Source organism: Corvus moneduloides, chromosome 8 (genome assembly GCF_009650955.1).
Source record: "Corvus moneduloides isolate bCorMon1 chromosome 8, bCorMon1.pri, whole genome shotgun sequence".
In the NCBI taxonomy this organism is placed as follows: domain Eukaryota; kingdom Metazoa; phylum Chordata; class Aves; order Passeriformes; family Corvidae; genus Corvus; species Corvus moneduloides.
In genome coordinates this window covers 34,820,640-34,847,920 of record NC_045483.1, presented here as the reverse complement: position 1 = coordinate 34,847,920, position 27,281 = coordinate 34,820,640, and the positions used below count along the sequence as shown (strand labels likewise).

Genomic DNA, 27,281 nt, shown 5'->3' with positions numbered 1-27,281 from the left:
TTCAGCAGATTCCATTTAATGTCATGTGCATATATATCCATACATTTACTTATGTCAATGGTTCGGATGTGCGTGATGCCAGGTCTTGAAAAATCTACTCCTCAGCTTACTCTGGGAGCGTGAACTCTCTCAAAAATCAGCTCAAAAGTCAGCTCAGGGTGAGGCTGGGCTGTTTAAAAACCGACTTTTAACCCCGACGTTGCCAAGGCAAAGCCGTGAACTGAAGGCAGAGCTGAGCCCTGAATTCCCACCCGGCTCTGCAAACGCTGTTGCAAAGGGTCTGGCCAGGAGCCCCCTCCCTCCTCGCGTCCCTCCCTCCCTCCCTCCCCAGGAGACAGAGAACTGATAAGGAATGGGCTGCTCTTGGTTCAGCATCCCAAGCAACACCCTGCCAGCTCTCCAAGGCAGGTTTTGGCCCAGGCTGAGGAACAGGGAAGAGAAGTGGAGACAAAGCATCCCCAAAAATCAGAAAAGAAGGAAGAAATGACACTTTCACCACCACGGACACACAGAAATTAGCTTCTCTTTTCTCTTCTGCTGTCCAGGGCCCAGGAGTGGCAGTTCCCGGGGGAAGGGATGCCCACCCTGCCCTGTGCTGCATCCCAGCAGTTCGGGGTAGATTTTTCAAGGCCTGGAGATGGCTCCCAGGAAGGCTCCTCCCACCCGCTCGCGCTCATCGATTGCATAGCATTTATTTCAGATAAGGCACTGTTTTGCCCAACAGCAATTCCACATCAATGCAGTTTCCATACAGTCCACATCGGATGGCCCTACAGTGCAATAACATCAACTTAAAGGCAAGGTTTGCAAGAATAAACCCAGCTTTAAATTTCAACTGAATATTAAGAAGATAAAGGAAACTACATTTTTCAAAAGCCTTTTTTATTTTCCTTCACCATTGCTGTTTTACAATACAAATATCACCTTGTGAATACACGAAAAACCTACAGAAGATAACTCTGCTTCACGTAAAATACAGAATGGATATATATATATTTTTATATATATTTTTCTCTTCTTCATTCTTTTTTAAAAAAACTATTTTTTGTTCTGCACATTGGCAAGTTTAGGATAGGAGACTTCCCCAAACATACAGTATGTATGGTAGGAGTGAAAACTTAGAATTACATGCAGTTTCTGCACAAATATTTTAAAGAAATAGATTATCTTTGTTGTTTTTCAACAACACTTCGATAGGGGATGGAGAAACCATTCGTAGTTCACTCAGTGATCATTTGTAAAATTCTTAAAAAACAGGAATTCATGGCTGTTTTGCTTTTTAAAATCCAGCTACGAAGTAGACAATAAAGAGATACTTTTTTAGCTTGACCTGCCCGCAATGTGTGAGCAAGGTCGGACCCTTTTTATTTGGTGGGGTGGGAGGTTTTTCCCTACACGTGGCAATTTCAACATTATAAGTAAATTTCCAGTTTAATTTAGCTATAAATGCAAAAATTAGTAATTATACAGTATATATAATTCTGCTTTCATGGAATACTTTATTTTAAATAAAAACATTTAAGACTGCCTACTGACCATACAATCAAGACAAGAAAGGCACTAGAAACATAGACAAATCTCTCTCTCTCCCAAGAAGCATTTTCTTTAAATTTTTTAACTCTCTGTTCTCTGACATGTAAAAATCTTTTTTAAATTTAATTTTTTTTTCATACACATTTTGAAAAATAAAGTTAGGAAATACTTAGAAAATCACTTTACATTTTTTTCTCTCTTTTTTTTTTTTGTGGTTTTTTTTCTTGTTTGCTTGTTTTCTTTTCTTTTTTTTGCACTTCTTTGACACAGTCAGTCACTGCAGATTCTACAAAATCAGGATTTACCAAACCTTTCTGTGTCTATCATCTTATTCGTAGCGCGGTGCAACAGGTAGAAAGATTTCTTGATTTCACCCAAGGCAGGTATTTAGAAACCTTCATATAGTCATTTGCTAGAAAATGGCTTACAGCCCAATCTTTGGGGCAAGAGATACGAAAAGTATGTTTTCCCAAGAAAATAATATGCTTTGTTCCCAGACGTGACTGGAAAGACCAGAACTTATGATATAAAAGCTTTTCATTTATGTTGTCGCATCATATACAAAGGAACATGGTGATGGGCAAATGCAAATCCCAACTCTATCAACAAGAAATGTGTAACAGTGCGTGATAAGTTAAATTCTCTTTATTGTTGTCCAACGCAGATCCTTTGGAGAGAAAAAAAGATCACAGTGCTTACCAGGTAACTGAACAGGTCAGGTCCAGGGAGCTGCTAAAGAAAGGGTTAGGGAGCGGTGGATTTTTGTTTATGGCATCTTCTCTTGGAGTTGTGAGCACTTGGGACAGGTCCTTTCCCGGGCTGGGGTGACGCTGTTACGTGTCACTCACCAGGCGGCTGTACTTGACCTGCCGGCCCCGCGCCAGCGCCGGACACCGCAGGGGCCAGTGGTAGGAGCGAGGTACAATCCCTTGGACATTCTTCTCGAAGTACTGGAAGGGCTTGTACCACCAGACCCTTGCAAGGAGGTTAGTTTGGGAAGCTTCTTTTAGCACCTGCAGGGAGACAAGGACAGAAAAGAGGATTACCCAAGGGCAGCTCATTTATTCGCTCACGGCCGTTCATCGCTGCTGTTCCGCTTCCTGCTGCTCCCAAAATCTCACTTCCCAAACGGCTCCCAGCCTCCCCACACACACCAAACGTTGCTCACCCCTGTCTACAGGACCTCAGTTGTTTGATGGGCCCACAGGAAAGGAAGGAGTGGCCCAAAGACCGGTGTCTCCTCTCCCTTGGGAATGAAAATGCCATCCCAAAGCACGGCTGTTCCGTAAGCGCCTCTGCAATTCCAGGCAGCTTGGGAATCACTTTGTGGAGCCTGGCTGTGTGCCTGTGGAGCCATGAGCAGGGCACATCCCAACCCATCTGGAGGAGGTCAGAACCCTGCCCTGCCCTCCACACGCTCCCAGACTGCTCTCGCCCACCCTCTGCTTCTCTCAGCCATGAGCAAGGCCCAGCTCAGACACAAGCAGTGGGCAGGCCCCGATGGAACTATCCAACACCCCTGCTGCCTATTTTCCATGCCAGAGCCAGGGATCCCTGTATGCACCCACCCAAAGGGAATACACAAGCACAGGGCTTGTACACTGAGCTTAATCTCCATGTCAAGCTCACATGTCACATAAATCCACTGTTGCTTTTAATTTTAAGGCTGGGCACAAGCCCCAGCACGAGGAAGGAGAGAGCAGCACAGCAATGTGTACTCAGGAAGGATCCAGGCACTGGCCTTTCCCAACATCCTGGCAGCTCAGGGAAGCAGTGTTGAGCCACCTCCTGAGTCACATCAGGCAGCAGAACAGGAACGTTTCCACACCAAGGGCTCTGCTGAAGCAAGTCCTCAGCAGGACTCAGGGCCACCCTGACTCCAGCTCTTCCAGCCTGGAAGCACAGCCACTCAGCAGACATGTTCTGAGCACCCAAGAATCCTCTGGGGCTGTGGGACACGAGCTGCAGAGTGTGGGCACAGACTCCTGTGGAACACGGTGCCTCCCAAGCTGACTGACCACCAAAGGGCACCTCATTTGCAATTGGGCATTTGGGGTGGAAATGCACCACAGGGCTTGGCTGTGCCCTATTGCTTCAAGCAGCACCAAACCACTGCAAAAACGAGCTGGCAGCTACAGGGCCTTCAGGGGGCTGGAGCCTGATGATCTTTAAGGCCCCTTCCAGCCCAGGCCGTTCCGTGACAGTTCTGTGATAGGAGCTATAAATCTGCACTGTCACAATATTAACTCGTCTCCTACCATCGCAGTGGGTCTTTGTTAAACACAACTAACAGCATATGCCACAGATGAGCAAAAGATCTTTGGCCACGAGCACAGAAAATATTTGGACACCAATATGCTGTTAGGGACCTAAAAATGTCTCCTAACTCCCTTGTCTGCTATCACCAGGAAAGACTTGTGCATTTTGTCTCACAGAATCATGGAACACCCACAGATGGAAGAGATCCCCAAGGATCATGGATCCAGCCCAGGCCCTGCACAGACACCCCAACAACCCCAGCCTGGGCATCCCTGGCAGTGCTGTCCAAACGCTCCTGGAGCTCTGGCAGCCTCGGGGCCGTGCCCATTCCCTGGGGAGCCTGGGCAGTGCCCAGCACCCTCTGGGGGAAGCACCTTTCCCTCATCTCTGGCCTGACCCTGCCCTGGCCCAGCAGGGGAGGTTTCACTTCCTCAGCATTGTCAGCTTCTCCCTGACTGCTCCAGTTCATCAGCCAGAAGAACTTGCCACCCCTTGGAAACACTTTCAAAAACTTTCCATTTTTAGCGAGGCCTCCTACTATTCCTCGAGAGACCTGTGGCACAAGCCACAGAACATAAGAAAACCCCAGCTGGCCTCAACAACCACACAAAAAAAACCCAAGGCAAAAGAATCTCAGTGGTTTGTTGTTCTATCACAAATGTGGCCACCTGGCCCCAGCTCAGAAGGACTTCAAAGACTGAGGTTACCCAGGGGAAGCAGAGCCCTGCCTGCCTTTGGGAAGACCTTCCCATATTTTTGTGGTCAAGACACAAGAAGAACCCAAATAAGGATGCCTCTTTCTCCCCTACAAACCCAACGGCGAGGGGAAGAGAGGGACTCTCCACAGGACACGGGTGAGCCTGGATATTCCTCCCCCCCCCCAAACCAGACTACAGCAGGAGCATCCAAGGAGTGGGAGGCACTCACTTGCTGGTTGGCCATTGTGTGGTACCACCAGAATAGCCTTGTAGTGATGTAGTAAGCCACCACCACGTCCACAGTGTAGTGGTCATGAGCGAGGAGGATGCAGAACATCCCCACCATGCTGAGCGCCCAGCAGAGCCAGTGGTACCACCAGAGTCGCCGTGGGGAATCTGCAAAGAAGCACAGGCAGGGGTTACTTCCAAGTGGAACCTTATCAGGACTGCTGTTGTGATTAGCAGAGGTCATGGACTGCAATCCTGGCTGACACAGAGATGCCTGTGCTGAGATTAAGGGCAGGAATGCTGAGATCACAAAACAAGTATCACCCTCTTAAGGTGTAACTTAAAATTGTACTCAGGGTAATGAGATCCTTGGAAATTAGAAAGGTTATGAAATCTTTCTTATAAGAAAGATGTAATATACCCTGGCCAGTCAAATTAACCTGTTTGTGTTTAGATGGGGTATTGGGAAGGAATTGTTCCCTGGGAGGGTGGGCAGGCCCTGGCACAGGGTGCCCAGAGCAGCTGGGGCTGCCCCTGGATCCCTGGCAGTGCCCAAGGCCAGGTTGGACACTGGGGCTTGGAGCAGCCTGGGACAGTGGGAGGTGTCCCTGCCCATGGCAGGGAGTGGGATGACATGGGCTTTAAGGTCCCTTCCAACGCAAACCATTACAACCCCTCTGGTGAAGAATTTTTCCCTGGTATCCAACTTTTGGTGCAGCCTGAGGCCATTTCCTGTCGTGGTGGAAAATGCAGGTATTTTAACTCGAACTGTGTTCACCAGTGAGCAAAGAGAAACTCCTCAGCCAGGAAGGAATTACACAGCAGGAGAACAGCAGGGCACTCACACTCTTTGATGAACAGGTAGGTGAGGGTGAGGATGACGGTGTGGCCGCTGTACAGGTAGTCCCCACACATGTTGTGGGAGCCCGTGATGGACAAGCCTCCGCCAGCAATCAACTTCATTATCCTTCGCAGGTGAGATTCCCAGTCTCCAAAGAGCTGGTGGAAGAGCAAAACACAAAAGCACACTAAAATACCACAGCTCAGAGCAATGGTTTCAAGCAGCAATTTGGCCTTTCAGCTCTTCTACCTTTCTGCTTTGATCCACAAGATCAATCACCAGGTAAATCCACAGCCTTTCCCAAGAGCTGGAAGCACATTTCTAGCAGGAAAAAGGCTGGAAATGAGACACGAGTGTTTTGATGCTTTGCACCTCTTGTAGCTGGTGCTCAGGTGAGATTTTCCTCCTGTTCAAGAGGCAGCACACTCTAAAGTAAATGAGGTTTAACTTGGTTCACATTGTTGGTAACGGCGCAGGCCCTCCTGGTGATCGTCCAACAGAAACCAGGAGGAACTGCCCGGGCTCTACAGCCAGCTGCCAAAACAGGATCTGATGAACAGAAGAGCATCTCACTCCAAACCCTAAGGCCTTGGAAAAGTCTGCAAGATTATTTCTTTCCACTTCCCATTCCAACAGAAACATCTGCGGTGTCTGTCAGAGCACGGTGCCAGACTTGTGCTGTGAATCCACAGCAGCCCAAACGGGGATCTCCCTCCACACCCACTGGATCTGCTCTGACCCACCCCCAACCCATGGCACTGGCTCACGGAGCATTCCTGAAAAAACTCCGGTTTGCCCAAGGAAAGCCGAATCCAAGCAAACCAAGTCCCTCCCATGAGGACACTCTGCTCCCTCTCCCGAGTGACCGAGGGCAGCTGGCACTGCCCAAGACTTTTGCTGCTCCCAGCTCTAAGCCAAGCCCAAAACAAATCTACAAAAAATGCATGGCATGGGACAGCCAGGATGTGTGGAGGACCTCTGGGACCCATCGGGAAGCAGGGACCAGTGCAGGACTAATGGATCAACGCACATGTGCTGCATCCTCACCTCATTTTATGGTGTTTGAAAATCCATGGACACCATTGAACTGTCAGAAGGAAACACAGATCCCCCAGGCTGGCCATTATGCTTTTATTTTAAAGCTTGGCCTTGCTTTAAGAAGTGGAAATTAATAATTTCTGACAGACTTGAGCAAGTTCTTTGCAGGAATTAAACATTTCCTGCTAACAGTTGCTCACAAACACTAAACTGCTCCCCAAAGCCCACTTTTCACAATCACACAGAACTCAATAAGGTGTTGAGAGGTTATTCTTTTCCCACCAGCACATTTAGAGCTTCCAAGAAAACCCAGCTTTATCCTTAATCTTATCAGGGCCCTCAGCTTGTCTCTGCTTGAGTAATGAGAAGGATTTGCCAATGCCGTAAATTCCCAAAACCAGCAGATTTATTCACTTCAGCCCATAAATACCTGTGCTCTTTCTGGTTTCATTTCCTAGCAGCAGACTGCTCAAACACAGTGTTGACTCCTCTCCCATTCACTTCTCTTTCCAAAATCCCTCCAAACGCCACAAAGGCTCTGCCTTGGCAAACCCTGGCTGGACTTCCCCGAGGAACCAAAGCATTTTGGATGTGCCAATCCTCACCTAAACAGCGACAGCACGTGGATCAAGTCCGAGCAGGATTTTACTGCCTGTACATCAGGGGTTCTACAACCTGACACCTGATTTATGGCTGCACTTCTGCCCTTTCTCCTGCTTCAACTGAGTCACAGCACAGCCAGCCCCAGGAACTGCAGTGAGGACCAGGGTTCCAGCAATGCTGGGGTGACCAGAGATGGATTCAACAGCACCAGCCCTGTCCCATCTCCACCCTGAGCACGTGAATTACCCTTCCAGGCTGACCACAAGGGTCTTGCCCAAGCACCTCTGTCCCAGCAGCCTGGTTTCAGCCACGGCTTTCACAAGCCCAATTTATCTCTCAGAGGCAGTGCTAGATTGGGGAGGAGGTGAGAAGTCCCTGTGCTAACAGAATTGCAAAAATATGGGCAGGAGACAGCCTTAGGAAAGTCTTTTTGGGCCATTTTCAACCATGAACCACATCTGCATTTGACACACTGTGGTGTGTGTTTCTCTAGAAATCGGTGACTCACACCTGGCACAGGCTGCACACCTTCAACTCCTTCAGTGGGGACAGGAACACGCTGATCATGCAAATGAGCTGAAAACGCCAGGGAAATTGGGTAACTCAGTGCTTTGAAAAGGGTGGGAATTCCTGCACTGCCCCACAGCACTTGTCAACACCTCCGCTGAGAGGGCAGCCAGAGAGCAGCAGAAGGGTGTCCCTGTCACACCAAACCAACTTTCTCAAATTAAAATCATCAAATGGTTTGGGCTGGTTTGGGCTTAAAGCTCATCCCATTCCACCCCTGCCATGGGCAGGGACACCTCCCACTGTCCCAGGCTGCTCCAAGCCCCAATGTCCAGCCTGGCCTTGGGCACTGCCAGGGATCCAGGGGCAGCCCCAGCTGCTCTGGGCACCCTGTGCCAGGGCCTGCCCACCCTGCCAGGGAACAATTCCTTCATAACACCCAATCTAATCCTGCCCCCTCTGGCACTGGGAACCCATTCCCTGTGTCCTGTCCCTCCAGTTCCTGCTGCAGGGTCCCTCTCCAGTTTCCCTGTATCCCTTGAGACCCTGGAAGGAGCTGTGAGCTCTCCACACAACCTTCTCCTCTCCCGGCTGAGCAGCCCCAGCTCTCCCAGCCTGGCTCCAGAGGGGAGGTGCTCCAGTCCCCTCAGCAACTCCATGGCCTCCTCTGGACCTGCTCCAACAGTTCCATGTCCTTCTTGTGTTGGAGGCACCAGAACTGTGCACAGAATTCCAGGGGGGTCTCATGAGGGCAGAGCAGAGGGGCAGAATCCCCTCCCTCAGAAACACTTCTTGAGAAAGCAGTTTTGGGAACAGCAGGGCGAGGGGGAAACACACAGCAAGGCAGCCAGAAGGAGTTTACCTTTGGAGAACACTTGAAATGCATTCCAGGTACTGGGAGTGTAGTCACATACATGGTAATACACCGGTACAGGTATAGTGTGCCAACTATACAGAAAAATCTTCTGCTAATTATAGACCTGGCAGCGAGAAAAAACAGGCAAAAATAAGGAGGTCACTCAAGGCAATCAGAATCCACAAAGGTAAATAAAACAAACCAGCAGCTGTTTTCTCCTGATGCTTTGGAAACTCATGACACTATCGGCTTACACCTGGGAATGCTGAACTACTCCACAAGTATTCCCACGCCTTCCAGGCCAGGAACACAGGAACAACTCAACTCACACTGCAAATCCATGAAGTGATTACAGGAAATCTGAGGATTAGGACGCAAAAGCCTGCGCAGATTGGGTGCTGAGGACATTAAAGGGGATTTATGCCCCACACCCCTCCGTTAGCTGTGGCTGTCACTAATTTCCTATTCGAGGCAGGGCATGAAGTTACAGAATTTTCATTCTAAGATGAAAAGGAGGAGGTTTGTTTCAGCTGACACACAGTTCAGTGATTACAAAGGGTCTCCTGTACAACCCAGAGGAGTGAGAGAACACATCTTTCCTGAGCAGCATTATAAAGGAAGCAATTCACATGGGCAAGGAAAGCTCCCAAATAAAAATGCAGAGCTGCTCTGGCTGCAGGACAGGCTGTTTGCAGGGAAGCCACTCAGCAGCCACAGCTGCAGAGATATTTATTAGTGAGGGCTGATGTTCACAGAGAGGGCAGATGCAGGTTTGGTGTACTGTGAGGTGCTTCTGCAGAACCAGAAAGAGCACCCGGGGTATAGGATGGGCTCAGGAGGGACAGCCAGCCCCAAACCTGCCCCACCAGGGTAACAGGTAAAAACACCTCAAAGAAAGACAATTAAACCAGGACAGGAGCAACCTCTGGAGAGATCCTGAGGAGAGATCACTGCCAGGGTTACAAAAATCAGGGGTAAATCCAATTACAGCAGTTAATCACCCTTTGTGTTCCACTGGTTACAGACACTGTGGGTTTGGGTTCATTTTAAATCATTGTTTTTTGCAGTTACAGCCATTTCAAGCTGCAGGTTCTGGCATTCACAGAATCCAAGGACAGACTGGATCGGAAGGGACCTCAAAGCCCACCCAGTGCCACCCCTGCCATGGGCAGGGACACCTCCCACTGTCCCAGGCTGCTCCAAGCCCCAATGTCCAGCCTGGCCTTGGACACTGCCAGGGATCCAGGGGCAGCCCCAGCTGCTCTGGGCACCCTGTGCCAGGGCCTGCCCACCCTGCCAGGGAACAATTCCTGCCCAATATCCCATCCAGCCCTGCCCTCTGGCACTGGGAAGCCATTCCCTGTGTCCTGGCCCTCCAGGCCCTTCTAAAGAGTCTCTCTCCTTCTTTCTTGGAGGTTCCCCTTTCAGGCACTGGAATTCATTTGTTGCTGTTCTGCTCACTTTAAAAAAAATTATATTCTTATCAAGTTGAGCTCTTTCGAAACTCAAAATTGGCCATCTCTGAAATTTTTCAGCGCTTTTGGCAGAGTTATTAAAGTGGAGTGCTCTGCTCTTGGAGGACTGTGACTCTGCAGTGCCAGGCCAGTAGCACCTCCAGTGTCTTTGATTTATCAGGAAAGCTTCAACTCTTGCAGTGCAAACACATTTTGCACTGGAGTGCCCACTGCTGGAGCACAGTATTCCAGATTTTTCTCTTCCCTCTCCTCGTGTAAACATGGACAAAGCTGCGAGTCAAGAATTATAATTATTAATGTTGCTCCGTGGACTGAAATTTAAGTGTGGAGGGCACCATTCCAGTGGGGCAGGGGTTTTCCTGTGCAGAGATTTTCCTCTCAGATCTCACCCTTGTGGCTTTTAGAACCAGACATGAACCTGCTTTTTTCCTTATAACATAAAGGCAAATGGAGGAGTAGGGATTAAAGACTGAGCAGCATGGTATTTTGAGAGACCAAAGAAGTGGCAGCATTTTATGGAGCACTGAACTTTTTAAAATTAAAATTACCACTTGATTTAGCTGGATTTGGCGTATTTTACCTTAGGAAAAGTCTGAGAGAGCTCTGCACTGTAATATAAAGAAAAAAAAATTTTTTTTTTATATTTCCCTTTCTCCAGAGGAGTTGTGTGCTTGTGAGACTCAGAGCCAGCCAGCGAGCACAAGCTCCACCCTTATTCCTGGCCCAGAGAACTCCATTCCAGCTCTGCAGACCTCAGCAGGGAGCACGCTGCTCCTTCAGTGCCACGAGGGACCCTCAGGGCCAATCCCGGCGTTGTACTTCTCCCACAGCACCTGGGAATGCTTCCCAGAGAAGTTAACCTGCCTCAGCAGCTTCCTCGAGCTCCCTGTGGAAACTCCAGAGTGCCCAGCCCAGACCTGCTCCTGCCTCCTGGAGAGACACCAGCCCAGCCCCACGCCATGGACAGTGTTAGAATTATGGAATCACAGAATGTTTGGATTGGAAGGGACCTCAAAGCCCATCCAGTGCCACCCCTGCCATGGGCAGGGACACCTTCCACTGTCCCAGGCGGCTCCAAGCCCCAATGTCCAGCCTGGCCTTGGGCACTGCCAGGGATCCAGGGGAAGCTGAAGTGAGGAAGGTCCACCTGGCCCAGTGCCCTGGCCCTTTATTCCTGAAAGAAGTTTCAAAGGGAGGGCATAACCCACACCACACCACAAAAGAGATTCAGCTCTTTCTGTAGCAGTCACCACCCCTTGGGTGTGCACCATCCAAAGCCACAAGAACGAGGTCCTCCAGATAAAGCCACCTCGCTGGGCTCCTGCTCCTGCCAGCATCTCTCCTGCTCTTCCCTTTCTGCTGCTCAGCTCAGCTTGGGCCTCTCGGACTTTGATCCCTCTGCTCATGGATAGAAGAGAGGGATTTTGGTCTTTGAAGCATTCAGTGATCAGTGCATACACCGACCAAGCTCAGTGACATCTTCCCCTAACACCAGAAAAGGCCCTTCTAAAGGGGACTTCCCATGACAGGGGGTTGGAATGGGATGATCTTTAGGGTCCCTTCCAACCCCAAACATTCTGTGATTCTGTAACATAAATAAAAATGAACACACCAAAGCAAATGGGGACAGGGGGGGACCTTCCCATCTGCCAGTGACACCACCAACACATGGAGGTTATCATCAACTCAACCCACATCTCACTGCTTCAATATCTCCAAGGGTTCTGCTGCTCTTCACCTACAGGCTCTGCTCAGCTCCACCACAGGGTGTTTGATCTCTGGCATGGTCCTGTTAACCTGCACTTCCTTCTTGAGGGCAATCCCACACCACCTCCTCTAGCTGTTTGGGTTTAAAATCATGGAATGTGCTGAGCTGGAAGGGTCCCACAGGGATCACCCAGCCCAGGCCCTGGCCCTGCACAGACACCCCAACAACCCCACCTTGGGCATCCCTGGCAGCGCTGTCCAAACGCTCCTGGAGCTCTGGCAGCCTCGGGGCCGTGCCCATTCCCTGGGGAGCCTGGGCAGTGCCCAGCACCCTCTGGGGGAAGCACCTTTCCCTCATCTCCAGCCTCAGCCTGCCCTGGCACAGCTCCAGCCATTCCCTTGGATCCTGGTTCACAGCTGCCCTCACAACAGCATGACCTGGGCTCCCTCTGAACGAACAGTGAGTTCAGAACATCATTTCACCCAATCCATGGCTTCTCACACATGAAAAAGTTTCAAGTTAACCATGCAGGGAAACACAAGCAGGGGCATTGCTTAGTTTCTTAGGGAACATTTGGATTTCTGCCTTCTGCACAGCAGCTCACACTGGGTGATATCTATTTCGGCTTTGAAAACCGAGATAAGATCAAAAGGAGCTTCATTTTATTTGGATGCAAACCAGCATCACAGAATCACGCAATCACCAGGGTGGAAGAGACCTTCAAGATCACCGAGTCCAACCCATGCCCTAACACCATCTCAACTAAACCATGGCACTGAGTGCCACATCCAATCTTTTTTTAGACACATCCAGGGATGGTGACTCCATCACCTCCCCGGGCAGACAATTCCAGATCTTTATCACTCTTTCAGTAAAGAACTTTTTCCTGACATCCAACCCATACTTCCCTTGGCGCAGCTTGAGACTGTGTCCAAAAGCTGCCCTCCCCAAAGCTGTCAGAAGCACTCAGGTTTTGAAAAGGTTTTACTTACTTGTATTTTAAGAGCAGCCACTGAACAAACCACAGTCCTACAAGGATCATGCCGTTGATTTCACAAATAGAAAAAGCCCATTGCACCCGATCAAAGCGATCAAAAAATGCATCTGGGAGGGGAGGCTGCACCTCCTTGGGAGGCACTCGTTCATGAACCACCGAGATAGTCACCGTGGTGAAGACAAAACAAAGAAGTGCATAAATAAAAGCCAAGAAAGTCTTGCCCCACTCCATGGGATACTGCGAGCGCTCCGGCTCTGGCATGGGGATCTTGATCATCTCCTTCTTGAACCCGTTGGGGACCCCGTTGAGCTTGAGTGCGGCGCCGAAGCCGTTCTGGCGCGCCGAGTCGCCGGCGCGGATGTGCCCGTTGGCATGGCCGTTCTTGTGAGCCTCCATGTGGTGAGCCATCTTCAGCCCCTCGATCATGTTCAGCAGCCGCTGGCCGCTGTCGGAAGACACCCGGGACAGAGGGGATTTCTTGAAATCCTCCTCCGTCAGGTTGATGAGGTCCCGCCCAGTGAAGCTCTTCAGGGGCTCACAGTACTCCGGCACGGCATTGTCCATCAGCCAGCTGGTCACCTCCTCGGGTGACCACAGCACCACTTCTTTCATCTCGCCAGGGACGGTGGCACATGGGCTTTAAAGCGGGCAGCAGTCACTGCGGCTCCAGCACAGCGGCGGGAAGCTCCTCCTTGGCTTCATCTTGTCCTGGGAATGGGTTTGGCCAGAGGCGAGAGCCGTCCCCACCCAGCCGACACCAGCGTGCGGGCACCGCGGCCAGCATAGGAGACGCTCTACTTCATCTCCGTGTTGGCATTCTTCTTCCTGGGGAGGGGGAGAAAAACCCAAAACCAGGCGTTAGGACGGCGTTTAGCCTGCAGTTCATGGCCAAAGCCAAAATTCCTGCACAAAACCAGCTGTGCCCGGGATGGACAACAGACTCCGGAGGGAAAAGAGCAGCAGATTTGAGCTCCAGCCTCACACACAGAGCACTGTCCTTCCCCAGCTCGCTGCTGATTTCTTAAAAGATTTAACACCACCTTGCAGCTGTGGGAAGCCTCCTTCTTGCTCTGTATTTGTTGTATTTTCTACTTCTATGCTCTAGTCCATGAGCAGCGCCCAAAGTCCTCTTACAATCATCATACTCATGGATTTAAGGAGCTACAGAGCAAATCTTCGGTACTATTTGTGGCAGAAACCCTTTCTGCCCCTTACAGACTGGCATCTTAATGCAATGTGAGGCACTAGTGATTGAATACGAAACCTGGTTTTCATTCTGGAAGGCAAAAATCGTAAGACAAAATCCCAGAGTGATTTGGGTTGGAAAGGACCTTAAAGCTCATCCCATTCCCCCCCCTGACATGGGCAGGGACACCTCCCATTAGACCAGGTTGCTCCAAGACCCATCCAACCCACCCTACAACTCCTCCAGGTGTCATATATAGTCATCAACACCAAAAAATGGGTGTAGATAAGCAAGGATCTAGTCTCTGGGCCAAAACACCAGCAGGAAAATCAATTATCAAACAGATTAGCCTGAAAAGAAACCAAAGCACTTAGGTCTGCAGGTATTCAGCAGCTCTGTGAGGTATATTTGGCTGTTTCCAAGGTATAGTGCTCCAATTCAAAGAAATGTTTTCTACCAGCCAAAAAAAAAGGAACAGGAGAAAAATGATTTTTTTTTTAAAACAAAAAAGAGGAACTAGGTAAGAAACTTCTCCACCCAATGAATTACAAAAATAGCTTAGCAAAACTGATCGCTTCCAGCACAAAGGTTACAAGAACATGGAAGTTACTTGCTTGGAATCTCTTCCTAAATTTTTGACACACAAGCAGTAAAAAAGGCAGCAATGGCAGTGACCACCACCAGCAAATGCCCAGGTCTGAGGTATTTATTCAACCAACCAACAAAAACTGCTCCTGTCCAGAGCAAGGAGATGAAAGCAGTGGAAGCCCCACCATCCCACGGCCCACGTGCTCTGCTGCAGCATCATAAACACGAAGTGAGAAGATAAGAGCACAGGGGAAAAAAACCACTTTGTATTTTCAGAAGTCAGATCAAGCCTTTATCAGCTGTAAGAATATTTTTAGCCTCTTACAGGCTCCCAAGTGTTTGTGTTTCATCGAAGGGAGCAAAGTTGTGACTGAGGAAAACCAAAATAATTTACCCTACTGGCACGACTTGAGTTGAAGTGGCTCAGAACAGATACAGAGCTTTACTCCTGTGCAAACGTGAGCACACTGCACATGTGTTTGTTTTTTGACCTGTTACCTCTAAGCTCAGCAAGAAACATGAGGTGCAGTTTTTAATCTGTTTTTCCATGGAATGAACCGTGATGGTTGAGGAAAGAAAAAGCTCTGGATGGAAGGACTGGGAGTACTTTGGACAGCCCACCTCTCACTTACCGGGCACCCCAGGAATGTGCACATATTTAAATCCACCGAGCAAGCAGGGATGAAGATGTCTCTTCTACCTTGTGAGTATCTGGGTTGTTTTAAAGCAGGAGTGAGGATACAGCTCCGTTTGCTCCCTTTTCTTTCAGTACTGAGGAAGGCTTTCAAGCCACAGATTGCTTCATTATTCAAGTTGTGTTTAGCAAATCAGTATTTAGTTACAGAGCTCTGAACATGGAAAAGGGATGGCCTGAATTATGCATGGTAGCCCACATTAGAAGCTCAACAAGGCCGGACTGAGGAGCAGCTCAGCTCCACCCGCCTGTCTCCGTGTGCTCATCTCAAACCCCAGCTCTGGCAGCACAAATTCCCGGCAGACAATGCTAACAGACTTCTCTGTGGGCTTGTTGCTTCCCAGGACGGTGCCTCACGATGTTGATAAAGCCAAAGTTTTTTATCTTTAATGCTGTTCCTCCAGCTGGCCTCTGGGCCTGCAGCAGGGCCCAGCTCCCCATGCTGTTTCCCAGCCTGGCTTTGGGGCTCTCAGAGCACTCTGTGGGCACCACGAGGTGGGGCAATATTAAACCTTGTCAGTCTTCAACACTGGAATGCCTGAATCCCAGTTTCCCAAATCCCTGAACTGTTATCCTCCTGACAGAGCAACTTCCTGACAACATTTTTAAGGATTCAGGACCCCAAAGACACCATTCAGGAGCCTGCAGCCAACCTTCAAATTACAACTCCACTGCCAGGGAAGGATTAGATCAGATACTGGGAAAAACTTCTCCACGGAAAAGGTTGTCCATCCCTGGAACAGGCTGCCCAGGGCAGTGGCAGAGTCACCATCCCTGCCTGGAGGCATTTATAACATTTGTAGATGTGGCACCTGGGGACATGGTCAGTGGTGGCCTGGGCAGAGCTGGGGAATGGTTGAACTCAATGAGCTTAGAGGGCTTTTCCAACCTAAACCATTCCCTGATTACACTCCATGCAAAGTTGCCAGCAGGTTCTAAGATGAGCTCCAGATGGAAAAATCTGTTGCCAGCTGCAAATAGCACTCAGATACTGGCACAAGAGTCCCAAAACGCTGGTGTGACCCCAGGATACCTGGCCTGGCAGCCTGACAAAAACCAACAAATGCGTGTCTCGCAGTAAAACTGCAGGTTTGGGCAACACTGCTGAAAACTTCAGTCAGTTCCAAAATGTGCAACCCTAGCCCGCTGCTCTCACACCACCAGAGTAAATCACTATCAAGCACCTTTCGTAAAAGCAGAGTAAGTGATACTCATAGGAGCAAGGCTCAGAGGAAAGGTAATCCTCTGTCAAGGACATGGGCCATGGAGATGAGTCATTTTCACTGAGAGTTAAAATGGGGGAAACCAACTAAAATTTTTAACACCACTTATCATCCAAGCCTGTTTTTCACAGCCTAATGGGGGAGGAATAGGCAAAAAAGCTTCTTTACTCACACCTTCCAGCTTGTCACATTAAAAATTCCTCATTCCCTATGGTGTATCCACGAAAGCTTGATGGGGTGAGCTTTGCAGAAACTCCAGGGGACTAACAGCCCTCACTGACTCCTTCCCTTTCACAAAAGATCTCCTCCTCTCCACACAAGCTGAAGACAGAAGGTGGGTACCAGTGTGAGCTGCAGCCAGGCCACATCCCCAGGCTCAGCATGGTCCCACGAGGATGGGGCACACACAAAGCTCCCTAGCTCTGACACAGGTTCTTTAGGCTGGGTGACTAAAAATTCCCTCCTTCCGCAGCAGAGCTGCCTCACTGAGGAGCCTGAACCCCACAAGGAATTATAAATAACAATGTGATTATCATAACAATGCAGCTGCACCACGATAATGATGCTGTGGAAAACCAGTACCTCAAAATACCCACACGAGAGTGAGCAGGATGACACAACCTCATCATGGGCTCCAGGTCGCACCTCCTCGTGTTTAAAGGACCCTTCTTCCCCCGCTCCCAGCTAACACTGAAGTGCTAACTCAAAACATGGGGAGTAATTCCCACCACCGCTTCCATCTGCACCTTGGCCATGGCCACCCCAGAGGGTTAAACGAGTATTTGGGGGTGCACTGTTACAACCCTGCCTGTCAAGGCCTGTTCTCTTCTCCTGAGGTGCAGCTGGGCACAAGGAGCATCCATGGTTTTGGTTAAAGAATAAGATAATCAGCCAGGAAATCATCAGCTGGTTACTCCTCCACACTTAGAATCACAGAATCATGGAATGATCTGGCTTGGGAGGGACCTTAAAGCCCATCCAGTGCCACCCCTGCCATGGGCAGGGACACCTCCCACTATCCCAGGCTGCTCCAAGCCCCAATGTCCAGCCTGGCCTTGGGCACTGCCAGGGATCCAGGGGCAGCCCCAGCTGCTCTGGGCACCCTGTGCCAGGGCCTGCCCACCCTCCCAGGGAACAATTCCTTCCCAATATCCCATCCAGCCCTGCCCTCTGGCACTGGGAAGCCATTCCCTGTGTCCTGTCCCTCCATCCCTTGTCCCCAGTCCCTCTCCAGCTCTCCTGGAGCCCCTTCAGGCCCTGCAAGGGGCTCTGAGCTCTCCCTGGAGCCTTCTCCTCTCCAGGTGAGCACCGGCAGCTCTCCCAGCCTGGCTCCAGAGCAGAGGGGCTCCAGCCCTGGGAGCAGCTCCGTGGCCTCCTCTGGACCTAATCTAACAGCTCCACGTGTTTCCCATGCTGAGGCCCCGGTCTGGGGGCACCCTGCAAGCAGAAACTGCTAAGTGTCATAATTAACACTGATGAGACAAAACCACATCCACCTAAACCAGCAAAAAACCACCTCCCAAACCAGTTTGTTCATCTCCAAACTCCTCCTAAAGCACTTTGAAACCCAACCAAAGCAAAGCAAACCTAAGCCTTCCCAAATCGAATCATGCCCTCCTAATGTTTGTGCTTTTACTCTCTCAGCTTTGCTGCCAAGGCAACAGTCACTATAGAAATCAGTCAAATAATCAGCTATTTCAGCAACTCCTCACCAAGAGCCAGGAAATCCTTTCAGAGGCAGTGGGTGTGTTCCACTTGCAACCCTCGGCATCCTTCTTGAACAGCCCAGAAAAGTTGGGATGACCCCTCGGTGAAAAGTTGAGTTTAAACGAGAGAGGTTTGTAAGCGCAGCTGGGAGATACCATAACAGCATTCTGTCACTTGGAAAACTCTGAGGTTCACACTGATAATGTGTGTACACAAATAAGCAGGAGAAACCCAGCTGCTGTCAGGATTGAAGATTTAATGCTTTATAACCCAGCCCACCAGTGAATTCCCCAAGCTCCCTGACGAGCAGGGCTCACACAGAGACCGAGTGCTCCGGATAAAAGCTGGGAGCTCTCGTCCTGTGTTTTTAGAGCACAAAACAAAACTGTTCACAGCCTGAGTCACTGCTACAGTCACCTCCTCTCCAGGCACTTTATCATGGCTAACAATAACGCTCTGACACCTCAATAACTGCACATCCTGTACTTGACAAGCACCTCTGCACACCAATTTGCAAGGAAAGGGCACTGCCTGCCACAAATAATGTGCTGGATAGCCCTAACAAGCTCTCAAGCAGTGTTTCCCTCCCTCCAGGACAGCCCTGCCTCCAAACCAGCATCACCCCTTCTGTACCACAAACAAGCAAGAAGCTGCTGGCAGCGTAAAACGGGCCAGTAAAGCTGGGTTTGTGCTGGAAATACAAATATACACAAATAAAAAATAGCTGTAAGTATAACTATGAGGCACAGGTGGGCTCACAAGCTGCACAGAGCTCCCAGATAGGTTTCCAAGGTCAGGCCCAGATGGAAAACACTGGCCTGTGGACAGAAGGAGCAAGTGGAGTTACTGCTATAAAAAGTGAGAGGGGATGAAAATGCAAAGCAACACCCACATCCCCTGAACAGCTACTCACACAGCTTCAGAGAGAGGAAAAGCCCTGCCTGAATACTACATAAATCCCTGAGCAGCCTGGTTTTTTCTAAATTACTTGATGCCAAGAAGAAATAAAAAACCCCTCACCATATATTTTCTATCCTAACTGAATTAAAAAAAAAACAACAAACAAACACCCAGAAATGAAAATCCACTCACAGGCTTAGATCTGGGTGTAACAGCTCAGAACACAAGCCCAAAGTTGAGCGGGGAGGATTTAAAGCCCAAAGTACTTGGAGCACATTTGGATAACCAAATAGATCCCACCTCCAGATGGGAACACCACCAGTGAGTATTTCCCTCCACGAGACTCCACCAGAGCTTGGAGCACCCTGGCCTAGTGGAAGGCGTCCCTGCCCATGGCAGAAGCTGAAATTGGATAGTCTTGAAGGCCCCTTCCAACCCAAACCATTCCATAATTCGGTGATTTAAAGCCCTGCATCTCAGCTTTCTTCCTGTCCCACCTTCCTGGTGCAGTAGTTATGGAAACCTGTGCACCCTGCCGAGGAGGCCTCACCTGCCCCGCGGGCTCACCCTGTGAGCAGTTGCTAGGCAGGGCTTTTGTTTTCCCACAAGGGAAATGCTGCTTCCAGCGATCTGGGGATGGGAAGGATGGAGCGGGGACGAGGGCAGGGCAGGTTTAAATTGCAATTATTTCAGGCTGGAAAGTCACCCCAAGTCAGGGAGGCAGAGCCAGGCACCAGGCCCAGAGCCTTTCTGCCCATGCCAGGGGTAACCCAAGCACCCATCCCATTTTGTACTCCATTCCACAATCCTAACATCTCAATCCTGAAGTAATTCAACACCTGCAACAAAAGTGGGGCTAATATTGGCTTATTATTGAACATCCATGTTTCAGCTCCCCACCCCAAATGCAAAGGTGGGTGTGAAAATACCAACAGAACATCACAAATCTTCAAACATGAGTTTAGATTGGATATTGGGAAAAATTCTCCCCTGTGAGGGTGAGGAGGCCCTGGCACAGGGTGCCCAGAGAAGCTGTGGCTGCCCCTGGGTCCCTGGCAGTGTCCCTGGCCAGGTTGAACTTGGAGCACCTGTGGAAGTCGCTGCCCATGGCAGGAGGTGGAACAAGATGAGCTTTAAGATCTTCTAACCCAAACCATTCTGTGCTTTTATGAATAATCTGCTTAGAAACCAGGATCTTCAATGCTTCAGCAGCTTCCTACAGCAGAACCAACCCAACCAGCACCCCCAAACCAACCCACCCCTTCGGGCACCGTGCCGTGCTCAAACCTTGCCCACGTGGGATCTGGACAGGAGCAGCGCTGAGTGTCTGTGGGCTCTGTGCTCAAGCAGCAGCAAGCTCTGGCCGCTGTCCCCAGCACAGCTGAACACACATCCCTGTGCTGCCTCGGGATCTGGGTCAGCCAGAGATAGGGCAGGGCTGGAAACAGAGCCCCGTGTCCCCGTGCAACCCCGCAGACAACTCCGGTACTGAGGAGCGCGGAGCGATGCTCGCCATCCCCCTGAGACTATCCAAACCTCCTCAGACTGATACACAAGCAACAAAGGGCCATCAAAGGAAAACAGATGAAACACTGGAAAGGCAGAAGGTTTTTTCCCTACGAGGCAGGGCAGAAGGATGGAACCAGGAAAATAAGGGGACACTAAATGTTTGTGTTATGATCCATATTTTAACTCAGTGCAGGTGTTTTGGGAGGTTTTTTTACCTCCAGTGACTACCTAAAAGCCATTTGTTATCAGAAAGTTAGATTTGTGGGAAACCTCTGGGAATCTAAGTGGCAGCACGAATTTAAAATTTAAAAAATCATGGGACAGAAAGGGAAGTTGTGCCCAAGGAAACCGAGAGCAGTCTTGTGACTGATGGTAACGCGGCTCTGAAATGCAGACTCCAGTATAATCTGCCAAACCAGCCATGCAGATTAGGAAAAGGAAGCCTGGCAGAAACCACAGAGAAAACAGATCCCCACTGAAGACTTAAATCAGTTATTCAACATATTTTTTTAATATTAGGGTTTGTTACTGGCCATGTATGAGACAGTAGCCAGACCACAACAGTTGCTTCCTCCCAACTGCCTTTGCCAGGGTTGTAACTAAAGCAAAAGAAAACTAAGTTTACATGCTAGGATACCCAGTCTAGAATAATATTTCCATATTTCATTAGCAATATAAATATTTTATTTCAAATATCCTACTTTTGAAGTCCCAACACATCAGAGCCACATCAAAAAGACTCCGAGCCTCCAGAGCTGAAATGTAAATATCTATAGATATTCATCCATGGTGCTGTTCTCTGCATTTCAGCTGTTACTTTTCATAAGCCCACCCAAAAGACACACCATCAACATCATTCATTTTCAACGCCCTTCCCCTTGGAAAACAAAACAATCCCTGGGTTTGCCCTTATTAATTTAGTTTCATGTGACACAGAGTGTCCCTTGGTCTGAAAGACAAAACACCACAGATATTCAAGATTACTTCTGGTATAAATAGCCTGGCTTTTTGAACACAGAACCCTTCTCTTTCCAGCAATACCTGCTCAGAGCTGCACCACAAATCAAGTAAGTCTCTTCAAGACAGGTATCTGCAGGATGGAGAGGAAGGCTTTTATTGCATAGTTGCTCTAGAAAAATCAGAAACACAGGAAAGGGAAGAAAAAGGAAAAAAATCCCAAACCATCTTGATTGCCAACGAGTTATGGGTGTACAGCCTGCATGGTGGGAATGTGTCTGGCTAGAGCCAGATCTCCTGACAATGCAGATGAACTGTCCTGGCATCTTCCTTTTCGTGGTTATGCCACAAGCAGGAAAAACCCTCTCGGTTTATTTGCCGAATTCCAGTCCCTTTCTTTCCTCTCCATCACAGGAAGCCAAATCCCTCTGTTTGCACAGAGTTCTGCCACTGCTGGCCTTGGCCTTGATGGCAAAAACAGGCTCCAGCAAACCCAGTGTGGCTGGGGACACAAATCCTCCCCTTCCCAGTTCAGCCATCCAGCACCTCCTCCTCCTCCAGCAGCCACAAGGAGGGTGCCAAACAGCTTCAGAGCAGCTCTGGACCCTGCTCCAAGGGTCCTGCTTTTGCATTTCACAGGTGATTTCATCATTGTTGCTCAGTGTTTCGGGCACTGAATGCGACACTTTGATGCTTCAACAAAATTCGAATTTCAGAATTTGGTCTCCAGAAACCCAATCCAATTCCTCCCTCAGTGCTGCAAAGTAGCTTTATCTGTGTGTCAGACTAGTCCTACTCATTGCATCGACTGTTCCTACTCAGCTGCTCCCAATCCATGTCAGTGACACTGCTCCCAGCGATGATCCTGTGACACCAGCAAATCCTGCTTAAATCTTGCTGCTGACAACAAGTGGGCACTGAACCCAAAGAGCAGGAATACACAAACATCCTCCCTGAAACATGAAGCATTCCTTACAATTTGAACTGATAGATGATTTAAGATTACAAAGTAACACTGAAAATGCTCTTCCTTCCACACTGAGTGATGGTGACAGTGCGTGTACCACCAGGTACACATCAAACAACTTCCCAGACCACAAACAGAGTCACTTCAAGTCAGTAAGGTGTGTTCAAAGGCTGCAAAATATGTTTTACATATTCCCCTCAGCACAAAAGTTATGATCAATTAGGTTCACAAAGAAGGAGAAATAAGGAAAGGTAAAAACTCAGATCTCGCCATCTTACTGTTCTGGAAATTATGAATATTTCAACAACCACCTGAAAGCCTCAGAAGTAAATTCCTCCTGCAGACACATCCAATTACCTCTAAATTCCTCTTCTAGTGGCACACTTGAGGCACAGGAGATGTGCCTGTGCCACGTTGTCCAACATCTGTATGGAAGTGTCCATCAGCCGCCTGGTTATGGACAATGCCAAGGAATATTTCTGGAATAGTGGCTCTCAGCCATCCTTTCTCCTGCAGGCAGCCACTCCATGACCTGGCACACCGAACAGGAACGACTGGAGGGCTGGGTAACAGATCCACAGGCTGAACTGGTAGGATTTGAACACATCAATTAGATCCATTCCAAAAGTAACCTGCAATTCCAGCCAAACAAGGGAATCTCAGCCGGAGGTGCCGGCTAAGTGCGACCAGCCTGTGTTCATGCCATGGAAATTAAGCTATGTTTAAAAATAGAATCCCAAAATGGTTTGGGTTGGAAGGGATCTTGAAGTTCAGCCAGTGCCACCCCTGCCATGGGCAGGGACACCTTCCACTGTCCCAGGCTGCTCCAAGCCCCAATGTCCAGCCTGGCCTTGGGCACTGCCAGGGATCCAGGGGCAGCCCCAGCTGCTCTGGGCACCCTGTGCCAGGGCCTGCCCACCCTCCCAGGGAACAATTTTTTCCTAATATCCAATCGAAGCCTACTCTCTGTCAGTTTAAAATGGAACAATATTTCACCTTCCAAACCCCCCCACCTGGGGAACGCTGTTGTCCACCACTCACCCACAGCCCATAAAACTGTTGCAAAGCAACCCAAAACAGACTGCAAAGCTCAGCCAGCACTTTGTCCACCCTTCACAGCCAGAAATAACTAAAAATACTTCAATCAGATGCCTCCTGAGATGGGGGGGCATGTGATCCCTCTTGTCAGAAGGGACTGAGGGGTGTCCAGCTGCCAGCACAAGGCACAGCCTTGAGCAAACTTTCCTTACCAGTCTAAACACTTCCTTTTAACTAAAAGAAGGCAACCCAAAACTTGCACTGCAAGACACCCTCCTGCAGATGTGTTTCCTCTCGTGAGGCTTTAGGCAGGAGGGGCTAAGAGCTGATCCCATTCCCTCCATCCACCCCAGCACGAGCACCCGCTTTATGAGCGCACCACAAGTGCGGCTCCCCGCGGGGCACCCGCCACACGCTGCTCCCAGCAAACACAGCCAAGTGCTGAGATAATCTCCGTTGGTTCAGGCACTCAAAAGCCACATCCACCCTTGGAAAAACAATTAATAAAAGTCAGCATTCTGTCCCGGGAAGTGGCCACGGGAAGTAACCATTTAATCGACGAAGGGACGCCTGTCGCTTCAGAAGGATCGCTGCGAAACCAAGCGTGGGTTTCACAGCTGCTGCTACACAAACAGTTAACGTGCAACAAGGAGCAGCCCTGCTCTTACGGCAGCCAGAACTGCAGGAACCCAGCGGCTCTGTTCTCCTTCCAGAAAGAGGAACCCAAACAAATCAAACTCCGTCCCTTCTGTGGCAAAGTACCGCATGACCCACCAGCTCCAGAGGCATCTAGCTTAAGGATCTTGAATTATTTGTTGTTGTTAAGTGTCAGCAGAGGAGAGGGAGGGAGAGGAGGAAGGATTTCAATCTGCAGTCACGTGCACGCCATAGCTCTCTGCAAGCAGATGGGTGAAGCTCAGATTAGCAAGGTATTAAGGAGAGCAAGGCAGGGACACCGATGAGGTGCTGCTTGAAAACAGCCCCACTCTGACCTATCTCCTCTCCCAGATGGATCAGGAGATCCACAGCCATGGCTCTGTGCTCACAGCGAGCCATGGCTCTGTGACTTCTGGGGAAGGATAGGAGATGGCAAGAGTACTGGAAAAAGCTGCTGAGGTTGAAGATAAAAGGGGAATGACCAAGTAGATAACGAAGCAGCAGCTATGCAGGGCAGTGTGATGCTCCTTTCCATCTCCCTGCAGCAGAGCCACGCAAGAGCTAGCTGGGAATAAGCACTTCCCTTAGGTAAATTCTCAGGAGACACATTCCCTAGGGACGTCCAGCAGGATCCAATATCCCTGCTGTGTGCCTGAGTAAGCAAACAAAAAAGGGGAATGACAATTCTGCTGCTGCTTCTGATGTGCAGGGGCTCCTCCTGTCCCTGGGGTAGCAGGAGCAGGAGGGGTGAGGTAGGATGTTCTGGTACTGCAGCAGTTCATCTGGGGGGTTGGACGGGATGTGGGGAAGGAATTGTTCCCTGTGAGGGTGGGAAGGCCCTGGCACAGGGTGCAGCAAGCTGGGATAGTGGAAGGTGTCCCTGCCCATGGCAGGGCTTGGAACGAGAGGATCTTTAAGGTCCCTTGCAACCCAAACCAGGCTGGGATTGTGTGATCTGACAAGGAGCCCGTGAGGCAGGACACTGGGAAAAGCCCATGCAGGCACCTCCTGACAGGCTCCACGGCTCCCCAGCATTCCCTCCAGGCCTGGGAAATGCATATGGGCCTCCTGAACACATCAGCAACCAGCATATTTTAGGAGTACAAAACAAATAAGGGCCAGCTTGCCACAGCTGCTGCTTTACCCACCCAGCCCACGGTCAGACTTGCTCTACAGGGCTGCCCTTGAGCTGTGCTCTGACACGCAACTTTTAGAGAAATCTCCAAGATCTCCTAAACCTGATAAAATACAACATTTTGGTAAGAGGCTATTAAAAAAATAGTAAAATCTTCCGTGTAGAAAGATCATGAAAATTCATTGTGAGTCCTCCAGGAATGCCAGAGCTCCTCCCGCAAGCAGCGCAGAGCTGTTGTGCATTGTAAATGTTGAAATGACTAATGGTGGGAAAAATAAAAGTGGTATTCTGGAAACAAGACCAAGTGCTATGAGTGTTCACACCAAAAGATATTAAACAGTCACAGAAGTTCAAGTTTGGGGTTTGATTAGGTCTTTTTGTTTTGCTTGTGTGGTTTTTAGAGATAAGGGTGGGGCTACCAGAGATAGCACAGGATATAAATACACATGAGATTCTCTTTTAAGAGTAAATATATTATTATCTGTCCTCAGGCATTGCAAAAGCTTTTCACTGGGTCTGAAAATAACCTAAATTCACAAGTATTTCATGTGGGTGAGGGGATAAAAGTACTGTAGCAAATATCCTGATGAAATATGCAGCTCACCCTGCGTGGCACCACAACAGCGCTGACAACGAGGGTCTAACTCTAGGTTTGATTTCACATCAGCAGTGAAACAATGTGGGGACTGGAATTTATCTGATCCTGAAACAAACTTCTGCTGGTCTGGATCGGTCTGAAATGTAAGACATGCCACATATGGCACCACATAAATTCAGATTTGATGGGGACACAGTTGAGCTCAGCCCAGAAAAGCCAGCATCTCCTGGACAGCACAAGGAGACCATGTTCCTATGTGGTTTTGGGATTTCTTGCCCTCCCCAAACATCATCTGCAGGAGACAGGTTGCCAGCAGCAGGGCTTGCCGGCTCTCCTCCCTTTCTGGAGGAGCAGGGAGGAAGGAACAATATTCAGAAAGCTCTCGAGAAGCAGTGGAACAGCCCCTGGGGTATGGAGTGGACACAGCGCCAGACCAAAAATCAGGAAACCTGGAGCTCCTTAGCCCACTAAAAGCCAGGTTTTGCCAAGTAACCAATTTCCTTACACTCTCCATTAAATAAAACATGAAGGGCAGGCAGAGACATAAAATATGAATGCACACACATCCGAAAGCAACAGGCCCTGCTACTGTAGGTGCTGCATAAATCATTGAGGACAAAGGGACTTGTGTCCCCTAACAGAGGGCACAGAATTTGGGGTCAGTCAGCAGGCAAGGGAGTCTGATATTAAAAAGTGTTGCATTTATATTTGCCTCTGTGAGCTACACTGCCTAAAAGTAGCAGAAACCACTTTAGTTCATGTATTATTTAGTCAGGCCAGATGGGTGAAAGGCAGAACCAAGCCTCGAGACAAACATCAGATGATTTCGGTGTGGGTCTCCACCAAACACAGCACTTGGAATGGGATGGCATGCACAGAATCCCAGAATGTTCTGGAAGGGATCTTACCTCCAGTTCCACTCCTGCCATGGGCAGGGACACCTCCCACTGTCCCAGGCTGCTCCAAGCCCCAATGTCCAGCCTGGCCTTGGACACTGCCAGGGATCCAGGGGTAGCCACAGCTGCTCTGGGTAGTCCCTGGGGACACTCACTGGAAATTCAAACCAAAATGCTCCTTTCTGTCTGATTTCCCTGCCTGGGGCCACGACAGCAGTTCTGAAGTGCACTGCTGAAACTCACTGCTGTTACCTGTTTTCCAGAGCTTTGCCACGCAAACACAGCGTCTTCACAATTTCAAGTGTTAGGAGTTACAAGTATTGCTTTGGCAAATTTCTCTAGGGAAGAGTAATAGCTACTTATGGAAAACTTGCCCCCAGTCACTGCCATCTCCTTTGTCTTGAGATTTTTTTATTTCAGGGAGCTGACTGACAAATAACACTGCTGTTTACAATGCACAACATCTTGCCTCTTCTGTGTTGG

At 49.4% G+C, this 27,281-nt stretch overlaps 1 protein-coding gene across 4 annotated transcripts in view; it reads right to left on the bottom strand.

Moving 5' to 3' along the window:
• The window catches only part of SGMS1 (sphingomyelin synthase 1), a 91,311-nt gene continuing 64,030 nt past the window's right edge, over positions 1 to 27,281 (bottom strand). For all 4 annotated transcript variants that reach the window (XM_032116106.1, XM_032116108.1, XM_032116107.1 and 1 more), the window contains 5 exons: positions 12,739 to 13,568; positions 8,570 to 8,687; positions 5,564 to 5,717; positions 4,720 to 4,886; positions 1 to 2,546 (listed from right to left, as the gene is read on the bottom strand). In XM_032116106.1, coding sequence (XP_031971997.1) covers positions 2,367 to 2,546; positions 4,720 to 4,886; positions 5,564 to 5,717; positions 8,570 to 8,687; positions 12,739 to 13,355 — 1,236 coding nt within the window. In that variant the 5' untranslated portion in view covers positions 13,356 to 13,568 and the 3' untranslated portion in view covers positions 1 to 2,366. The remainder of the gene's footprint in view (positions 2,547 to 4,719; positions 4,887 to 5,563; positions 5,718 to 8,569; positions 8,688 to 12,738; positions 13,569 to 27,281) is intronic.